The following is a 9094-nucleotide window of genomic DNA, read 5'->3' as shown; positions in this document are numbered from 1 at the left end:
TGGTACGTTTAATGAGCGAATATATTGAGATTTCGGGCTTGAATAATTGTTTAGGAAAATAAATAGACTACGGTTAGATTAAATTGAATTTTTATTTGGGCCTGAATATGAATAGTAAATAGACCACGTTTAGATTAAATTGAATTTTTATTTTTGGGCTTGAATATGAATAGTAAATAGACCACGTTTAGATTAAATTGAATATTTTTATTGAATCACCTCACGTGAACAAACCAGCTAGGCGCTTAGAAGAAAGACTAAGATAAGACACAAGTGAGAGGAGAAGGTACATACATGCAAACGCGTCTCATTTGTTAGAAGGATACGGGCAGACTTTTGGGTTGGCCGGCTTTGGGACATCGTCAATCTGCCGCGCTTCATCGCTCGTTAATTCAAAATCGAATATATCGAGATTCTCCGCCATGTGCTTCTCATTCCAACTTCTCGGATTCAAAACGAGCTTCTTTTCCAACGCCCAGCGTAGCAGCACTTGAGCCGGCGACTTCGCGTGGCGACAAGCGATGTCCCTGATCAACGGCAAATCCAAAATCGACGAATTCCATCCGCGATGATCGGGGCCCCAATCGGGGGTCCCCAAAGGCGAGTAAGTATTAAAAACAATCGATTTATCGCGACAATAGGCGACGAGATCGTCCTCGTGCCAATACGGGTGATATTCGACTTGATTGACGGCGGGTAAGAGGCTATTCATATCGACGATGTCTTGTAAGTGACTCATCTCGAAATTGGACACGCCCACGGCGAGAGCGCGTCCTGAATGAAAGATTTCCTCCATGGCTCGCCACGACGATTGGCGGCACGCGCGCGCTTGCGATTCGTGTTGACAGGCGGGGTCACGTGAGTTGGACCACACTGGCAGCGGCCAATGAATGAGTAGCAAGTCCACGTAAGAGGTGTTTAGTTGGGCGAGAATTGTCTTCAGTTGGTCGAGGGTTTCGTTGTAGCCTAGGGGGCCTCCGCCCACTTTTGACGTAATGAATATCTCCTCGCGCGGGACTGCGGTTTGGGAGCGAATTGCCCGGCCAATGCCCGGCTGATCTAAGTAGTCGAGGCTCGTGTCAATTCGGCGTCCGCCGAGATTTAGCCAAGCGAGAACGGCTTTTTCGGCGACGCTGTTATTCCACAATTCCGCTTTTTCGTTGGGCGAGATCGCATATCCGCAGGTGCCGATGCCCATGACGGGCATCTGGAGCCCGGGCTTAGCTGCATTGTGGAGGTCTACGCTCGGCATCTTTGCGCCGAGCGTAAGAGGAATAAGAAGAGCAATGATAAGGGTTCTCATCACAACCGAGAGCGAGGCGTCACGTGAGCACGTAAATAAATTAAAAATCTATTTAGTTCGCTTCACCTTATACGCAATAATATCGCGATACATCTATGCATGTGCAAAATCATTTTTTATTGATTAAAAACCACGTGACAAACGTAATCTATAAAAATTAATAGTAATCGTACGATCGAGGAGCTCCGAGCGAGTCGATCATGTTGATGAGCTCCAGAACGGTCTCGCGATCGTATTCGTCGCTTATCCCGTTATACTGCGACTCGTCTCGATTTACGACGCAGCTCGTCGCTCGATACGCCTTCTGATCGTCTCTCGTCGGCGCTTTTTCGAAGTCGACGACGTATACGCAGAATCCCGTCCAACTGCGATGCATGTAGAGCCGATTTTCGTTCTCGTTTGCTTCGTAGTACATGAACCACTTGTCTTCCATTTCCTTCGGTATTACGCCTTGTCGAATCGTCGCCATCTCGTCGCCCGAGAAGTCGACGTTCAGCTCAAGCTTTGCCTGGGAATTGGGCATCGGTAGGGCCTTCCAGTCGTCTTTTTTCGCTACTTTGCGTTCTCCTTCTCCTTCAGCCATTTCACGTCCGGGACACGCTTGAATCAACTTCACGTGATCTTCTTTTTTTCCCTAATTCATGGATAGGAGTGCTGTAGAAATTGTTCCTCGATGCGTCATCGACGTTTCGACGCAACGCGAAGCGAATCAGGAAGTAAGTGGACAAGTGAGGCCTCTTTCGGGATCACAGCTTACTTTTAGCGCGAAATCGCCTTTCCTCCGTCTCATCTCGCCTCGATCTCGCCGAAAGGATCTCTACTGGCATCGTTCGACATAAAAAATCGACTCTCGCTAACGAAAATCGGCGAGAACGAGACGAAAACGTGGACAGAAGAAATCGGTAAGCGAAAAAAAACGAAAATAAACGCGAGCAATCGATCCACACGTCAGATTATGAAGCGACGTGCATCGAAACGCTGGAATTGGCCGTTCTCGACGACAAAACGTCGAAAAATCGACCGAAAACGTGGACTTGCGTTGCGATTGGTTTTCGAGACGGTTCCGTGCGATTTTACGACGAGAACGGGCGACTCCTGCTCAGCCAAACGATGCACGAAGGCGTCGTCGTCAAATTGAAGGGTAGGGGTCACACGGGAATGAGCCAAGCGAAGGGAGGATCCGACGTGAGGCGAAATGACTTATTCTTATTAATTGAATAGTATTTATTATTGGAATTTTGTTTAGAGCGAATCTTTGCTTATATTGTATCGTTCGGCTTTGGTTAGCGTAGAAGGATTGCATTTGGTGCAGATGCTTCATGTGTGCAAGCGGCAGACAAGTCAGGGTAAGAAAATCGGCAGGGCAGACTTTCAAACGCGCATGCGTCGTTGCTAGGGTTATCTACCGCAAACTCTCGCATTCTCCGTGGGCTCGCATTATCCCTCTTACCTACTGAGTTTCGGGTAAAAAAGATATTTAGTAAGAGGGGTTCTGCGATCACAGGGGTATTTTCACAGGGGTTCTGTGATCACAGGAGTATTTGTGATCACAGGGTATTTGTGATCACAAGGGGATCTGTGATCACAACGGGATTTGTGATCACAAGAGATCTGTGATCACAGGGTATTTGCAGGGTTCTGCCCACGTGGGTCGGCATGGGTCGGCCCCGACCCTCACTCGCCTATCGCCGACCCATACACTACTAAAACGTTATGCCGTTTGCCTTCTCCCTATGCCTTTTGCCTTCTCCCTATGCCTTTGCCTTCTCCTATGCCCTTTGCCTTCTCCTATGCCCTTTGCCTTCTCCCTATGCCTTTTGCCTTGTCCCTATGCCTTTTGCCTTGTCCCTATGCCTTTTGCCTTCTCCTATGCCTTTTGTCTTCTCCCTATGCCTTTTGCCTTCTCCCTATGCCTTTTGCCTTTTCCCTATGCCTTTTGCCTTTTGCCTTTGCCTTTTGCCTTTTCCCTATGCCTTTTGCCTTTTCCCTTTGCCTTTTGCCTTTTCCCTTTGCCTTTTGCCTTTTGCCTTTGCCTTTTGCCTTTTCCCTATGCCTTTGCCTTCTTCCTATGCCTTTGCCTTCTCCGTATGCCTTTGCCTTCTCCCTATGCCTTTGCCTTCTTCCCGTTCAAACGTTCAAGACAATTTTTAAAATGGTTTTAAATATGGTCCAAGACAGTTTTGAAAATGGTCCAAGACAATTTTGCCTTAGACGATTCATAAAAGTGTCTTGGACAATTTTCCAGACCTTCTTCCCACACTGAAAAAATTCTCGGCAGGACCCTGTATTTGTGATCACAGGGTATTTGTGATCACAAGGGATCTGTGATCACAAGGGATCTGTGATCACAGGGGATCTGTGATCACAGGGTATTTGTGATCACAGGGTATTTGTGATCACAGGGTATTTGTGATCGCAAGGGGATCTGTGATCACAAGGGATTTGTGATCACAAGGGATTTGTGATCACAAGGGGATCTGTGATCACAAGGGATTTATGATCACAAGGGATTTGTGATCACAAGGGATCTGTGATCACAAGGGATCTGTGATCACAGGGGCATCTGGGAGTATAGGAGCATCTGGGATCACAGGGGTACCTAGGATCACGCATCACTGTTAAAAAGTCAAGTTCCTTTTTATCCTAGCTACCCACGCGAGTCCAGACGTCGCCGACTATCTCCGACTTACATACAAGAAATGGGACTTGGAAAAACACGACAAAGTGAACGACATCGACAGCTGCGGCATGGCAACCGACTCTCTCTACGACTACCTCAAAGACGCGTCGACGCTCGGCGGTTATAACACGACGGTTCGTTCGACGCCGGCGGCGTCGCATCGCTTCATTGCCGTCGGAGTTAATCCCATGATTGGTCTCTATAAGGCGTCGCATGTAAGGGGTATTGGTTTTTTAGGTTGGGTTTGTTTGAGGGTTTTTTATTTTGTGTGAAGGATTTGGGGGAACCTCAGTTGGCTGACGTCGCCGTCGCCGTTGCTAGTAAATTGAAATCGGTCGTCATGTCGCGACTGCCTATATCGACGTAAGATGGAGTAGAAATTGTACGATTTCTTGCGTCTTTACAAGTGGGTTTCTCTAGTTAAAATTGCCCCCCGTCCTTTAGGAGTTTTACTACGATAGAGAACGCTTTAAAACGTGCAGTAAATTGCGATTTGTAAACAATACTTTTTTCTATAGAGAACACCTTTGAAATACGTTTTTAAAATGACTCTATCTTCTCGAAAAATAACAATACTTAGACAATTCTTCTGTTCGAACGTCCAAGGAGTTCAAGGGGTTTGAACGTTCTTCTTTTCACTATAGAAAACACCTTAAAATACGTTAAATTGCCCAATCTTACGTAAACTTCTGTATTTTTGGCTAGTGTTACCGGCTGGCTTTGGGGCTCTTCCTCCTCCGCGTCCGCCGACCCAAAGTCGTCCAAATCCGTCGAGGAGAAAGCCAATAGGACGACTCCTTCGACGCCGATTCCGCTCGCCGTCGGACTCTCGGATCCGCGACGCACCGTGACGACAATTCATCTGTCGCCCTGCTGGACGCTCGCTCTAACCGTCGACGAATTCGGTCGCGTAATGTTACTCGACGTCAATCAATTCACATTGGTAAGAATCTGGAAAGGTAAGGGAGACCCGTAGCCTTCGAAAAAAGTCCCTGGAGGATTTTTTATCGAGGTTATCGCGAAGCGCAGTGCGGCTTTTGTACGTCGCGCGAGGATTCCGACGATCCGCGATCCCACGTCGGTCGATTGGCGACGTTTGTTGTGATCTACGCGCCGAGACGAGGCATTGTTGAGGTAGAAACGCGCGTCGCAGTTTCTCCCTCGAAAGAGCGCTCTTCCCCCCGAAGGTCTGGCCTGTAAATAGAGCCGAAAGAGTGGCCGCTTTTAACGTGGGGAAAAAATGCCGGTAGCCTTTCTTTCTCGCCTAGAAAAACTCCTCATTGTCCCCCTCTAGGTTACTGTATCAGGGCCAAGGCGTAGTTGGCGTGCAAAAGGGTTTATATCCGTGCCAGTGCGTCTTGCTTCAGCCTGATGGTAGCCTAAACGCGTTTAGAATTCCCTTCTATTGCACAATGAGGTAATCGAGCGACTAGCGCTTCGTTTTCTCATCTATAAAGACTCGTATTCGTAGTGGAAGTGATCGCGCTCTATTGGCGGATAAGCACACACTGAATCAATTCAAACAGGCACTCGCTAAAGGCAATGGAAACGAAACAAATAGAGGTTCCCCTGTTTATTATGTCCTTAGCTGACGTGTCTTTGCTGTGTCAGCTTGCGAGAGAAATCATATCGCTTGAATGCTTAAAAAAGGTGTTGTTGAATAGTTGGGAGGCGTGTTCTTTGCGAGGATAGGCTCTCCTAGGCTGTAGCTAGTCTAGAAACGTCGTCGTTGGCGTCAACGGATCTTCTCAGCGCTTTTATGAGCGTTCGAGACGGCGCACTCAGTCTAGCAGCAGGTAGGAGCCTCAAAATCGAATAAAAGATCATTTCGACATTATCTCCAAGGAAAAACGTTTTCCGGAGAACGAGACGACGGCTTTTCCGCTCTCAGCACCGTCTGCGAGTTTAGAATGGGATTAATAGGTCTCTACGTAAAGGTGTCGGCGTCTTCGTCGCTCGCGAAGTCGTCCGAACGATCGGACGAAGATTTAAGCGAGGCGAGCGTCTCGCGAGACGAACTAGGGCTCGTAGATTCATTGATTTTGATTCGTAGTTTTACGTGCTCGCGTTCGGTTTGACGTCGCACCGTGCCGTCGAAATCTGCGCTCTCCTTTCGACGTACGCCGAGCTGGAGCTACGGCAATTCGTCGCGACGAGCGCCGACTCGATCGTGGGCCTTGTCGACTTTTTAAAATATTTCGAAATAAGCGATGAAGGGGAGGAGGAGCTCGGATTTCGTGGCCTCGTTTCGAGCAAAGCCAATAAGGCGATTTTAGGTATTTAATTAAATAATTTTAATATTTAAATAACGATTTTTTGTAGGGTTGTTTCTGTTTAAGGTACTGTAACGTGATTTTGGCTATTTTTTTGCTTTGTACGTCGGTTCTAGCCTGCTCTTGAGGGCTCCGTTTCCCTTGACGATCTTCTCTCAGCGTTGGAGGAGTGTCACATAAGCGCCGACGATTCTATGGTAAATTGAACGATCTATAGGCGATTTTAGGGATTTTTCGACTAGAATCTTCTTATTTGCGCGTCGCTATCGGGTCGACTCTTCGATCACGACGACGCCGAGTCCCTCGAACGATTAGTTGAACTCATCAAACGATTATCGTCATATCAAGGTAAAAAATCGATTCGCGTTCGCCTCAGCTGTACGAATAATGAGCCCTCAAGTTTAGAAATAAAGAGGCCTCAGGTTTAGAGAAGAGGCCTCTGCTTTAGAAATAATAAGCTTTTCAGGTTTAGACAGCGTTGGGAATTTTCCAGCGTTGGGAATTTTCCAGCGTTCGAAATTTCCCAGCGTTCGAAATTTTCCAGCGTTCGAAATTTCCAAGCGTTCGAAATTTTCCAGCGTTCGAAACTTTCCATCGTTTGAAATTTTCAAGCGTTCGAAATTTTCCATCGTTTGAAATTTTCCAGCGTTTTTGTATTTGTAATAAATAACAGTTCCAATTTTTGTATTTGTAATAACAGTACCTTACTTTGTAATGACGGTCCTCATTTTTAGACTAATTGAGGCCTCTGCTTTAGAAAAAATGATCCCTGGGGAAGACAGTTTGTCGTCCTCGACGTCGTGGTGGCGTCCCTGGCACGACAAAATCCAATCCTCGTCGCGTCTATACGAAAGTCTCCTCGTTTCTCTATCGTGCGCGAACGTAGCGAAATCCGACCAAACCGAAGTAAAACGAACCCGTCCACGACTTCCCCCGTCGACTCTATCGCGTTTTAATCGAGGATGAAGACGATTGGGAGGCCCTGTCCATCGATATCGAACTCTGGGACGTTCTCGTACGCCGTCTCGAGGATCTCGTCGCTCTCGCGTGTCTAATCGGGCGACCGAGCGGCGAAGACACGCTCTCCGTCGCTCGTCTCCTAAACGCGAACGTCGCCGACGTTTTCGCGCGTCTCGTCGCTCGTCGTCTCGTCGCGCGACGTTTCGACGCGCGAGTCGTCGACGCCGAAACGTCGACGACGACGGCGGAAGACGAACCGGAGTTGGCCCCCGATCGGCTGACGTCAGACGAGCGACGATTCCGTTTCGAGTTGGATTCTCTGCGAGGACGATTTCCGTATACTTTGCGAGGCGATTCGCTGCACGTGTACGCCGCTTGGGAGGCCGTCAACGCGTGGAAGATGAATTCTGACGTAAGGAATTCCGATTGGAGGTATTTATTTAATTGTTTGGGAAGGATACTGAGCTTCTCGACGTCGCTCTGGGTCATTTGACGGCTTTTGAGTCGTTGCTATTAAGAATAGGTGATCTCAAGACATTGAATTAGTGTTTGAATTAAAAATTTTCCCGTAGGATTGTCCGTCGTTTTGTGGAACGAAATATTTTTAAAAATAGTTTCCGAGCTTTTAGCTCTTATTGAGAAAGTGCGAATAGAATAGTTTCTAGCGTGGTTCTCTTTAGAATATTCCTTGTTTTCTAGGTAGGAAAATCGCCCAAAGATCGTCTGAGTAGAAAGGTATACGTAGACAAGGCACGGTTCCGCTTGAACACCGGCCTTTATCTCGATTTTAAGTTCGTTAAATTGAGCTCCGACGCCTTGCCGTCCGTTCTCAAAGTCGTCCAGTCTGTCCTACTAGATCTCAGAGTCAGTAGACACGAATAGCTGATAAATAAACAAGTTTTTTTTATATTTATTTAATAGAACTCGTCACTAGACATGATCGAAAACGAAGGCGATATCCCGACTCCTATTTTTAGAGGCGAATCGCTTTGGCATCCCGATTCGTATGTAGTATAGAGTTAGTTGAAATTTCGGGAAATTGAATTTTTTGTAGTTCTATTGAGGATGAGGGATTGTGGAGGAAAGTTTTGGCGGCTGGCGGGAAGCCGTGCAACGCGAATCGAGTCTCTATTCACTATCATCTCGTCACCGTTCTTCACGCGATTGTCGCACTGCAACTCAAGTCCGTTCGCCCGTCGACTCTATTCGATCCCAAGGTAAAGAAATGTAGACGATAAATCGCCCCGGTCCGGTAAATAATTAATAATTTAAAATATTGAGTTTAAGTAGGCCAGAGAATGTTTTTCGAGGTTCCTCCTCTTATGCCTTAGTATCTTTACCTTCCTTTACTTATGAATCGTCCCTGTAAATAATGAAAATTTAAAATTTTGAATTTGAGTATGTCAGTGAAATTTAAGAGCTTTTGTAAAGAAAGGTTTTTTCGAAGTCCCCTCTTAGTATCAGGCTGTGTCTTTACCTCCCTATACGTGTATGTGGCTTACGTATAGAAATCGCCCGTATATCTCTTACGTGTACTTAGATAAGCGAAATGTTTTTTACGGATCTAACGAGCGACTCGCCTGACGTCGATCTCGCCGACCCAGGGACTAACCGTCTCAACGAAATAGAAAAAGTTAGAAAAAAATTATGACGTCACGTGGCGGCACGTGCGTTTTTCCCTACGTATAGTTTCTCTCCCTAATTGTCGTCGCCTCGTGCGATTTTCCCGCCGTCGGCAACGCGTGGCCGGACGTCGCCGTCGAGCTCGCCGCCGACGCATTTCGCGTCGATCCGGACGTCGCGCGACGTCATCACGTCGTCGAGTTGTACACGCGACGTCGCGACGCGCACGCGCGCGAAGTACGGGGTCCCCTACCT

The 9094-nt window shown here is 47.3% G+C and overlaps 2 protein-coding genes across 6 annotated transcripts in view; one reads left to right on the top strand and one right to left on the bottom strand.

Moving 5' to 3' along the window:
- Window positions 1-175: 175 nt before the first annotated feature.
- On the bottom strand, window positions 176-1321 carry LOC136196074 (uncharacterized oxidoreductase YtbE-like). Its single transcript, XM_065985593.1, has one exon. It carries the CDS (start codon window positions 1301-1303, stop codon window positions 308-310), a length of 996 nt encoding a protein of 331 aa, XP_065841665.1. The 5' UTR covers window positions 1304-1321; the 3' UTR covers window positions 176-307.
- Window positions 1322-1731: 410 nt separating this feature from the next.
- Window positions 1732-9094, top strand: part of LOC136196047 (rab3 GTPase-activating protein non-catalytic subunit-like) — an 8095-nt gene continuing 732 nt past the window's right edge. For 2 of the 5 annotated variants that reach the window (XM_065985554.1, XM_065985552.1), the window contains exons 1-28: window positions 1770-2019; window positions 2067-2205; window positions 2256-2488; window positions 2550-2649; window positions 3951-4198; window positions 4258-4346; window positions 4689-4942; window positions 4996-5117; window positions 5171-5229; window positions 5278-5400; window positions 5455-5522; window positions 5572-5633; window positions 5686-5779; window positions 5829-5980; window positions 6037-6259; window positions 6306-6322; window positions 6373-6453; window positions 6499-6604; window positions 7014-7162; window positions 7218-7628; window positions 7673-7739; window positions 7789-7859; window positions 7916-7951; window positions 8009-8080; window positions 8138-8220; window positions 8271-8433; window positions 8757-8849; window positions 8906-9076. In XM_065985554.1, coding sequence (XP_065841626.1) covers window positions 1945-2019; window positions 2067-2205; window positions 2256-2488; window positions 2550-2649; window positions 3951-4198; window positions 4258-4346; window positions 4689-4942; window positions 4996-5117; window positions 5171-5229; window positions 5278-5400; window positions 5455-5522; window positions 5572-5633; window positions 5686-5779; window positions 5829-5980; window positions 6037-6259; window positions 6306-6322; window positions 6373-6453; window positions 6499-6604; window positions 7014-7162; window positions 7218-7628; window positions 7673-7739; window positions 7789-7859; window positions 7916-7951; window positions 8009-8080; window positions 8138-8220; window positions 8271-8433; window positions 8757-8849; window positions 8906-9076 — 3561 coding nt within the window. In that variant the 5' untranslated portion in view covers window positions 1770-1944. Of the gene's footprint in view, window positions 2020-2066; window positions 2206-2255; window positions 2489-2549; window positions 2650-2718; window positions 2768-3950; window positions 4199-4257; window positions 4347-4688; window positions 4943-4995; window positions 5118-5170; window positions 5230-5277; window positions 5401-5454; window positions 5523-5571; window positions 5634-5685; window positions 5780-5828; window positions 5981-6036; window positions 6260-6305; window positions 6323-6372; window positions 6454-6498; window positions 6605-7013; window positions 7163-7217; window positions 7629-7672; window positions 7740-7788; window positions 7860-7915; window positions 7952-8008; window positions 8081-8137; window positions 8221-8270; window positions 8434-8756; window positions 8850-8905; window positions 9084-9094 lie in introns of those variants that run through there. The other 3 variants (XM_065985553.1, XM_065985555.1, XM_065985556.1) reach the window with 3 other exon arrangements.

This window comes from Oscarella lobularis, chromosome 15 (assembly GCF_947507565.1).
Source record: "Oscarella lobularis chromosome 15, ooOscLobu1.1, whole genome shotgun sequence".
NCBI classification, from domain to species: domain Eukaryota; kingdom Metazoa; phylum Porifera; class Homoscleromorpha; order Homosclerophorida; family Oscarellidae; genus Oscarella; species Oscarella lobularis.
This window is presented reverse-complemented; position numbering and strand designations above follow the sequence as displayed.

Excerpts from the sequence above, each read along its gene's own strand:
- LOC136196074 (XM_065985593.1), bottom strand. The coding sequence starts at position 1,303 with ATGAGAACCCTTATCATTGCTCTTCTTATTCCTCTTACGCTCGGCGCA.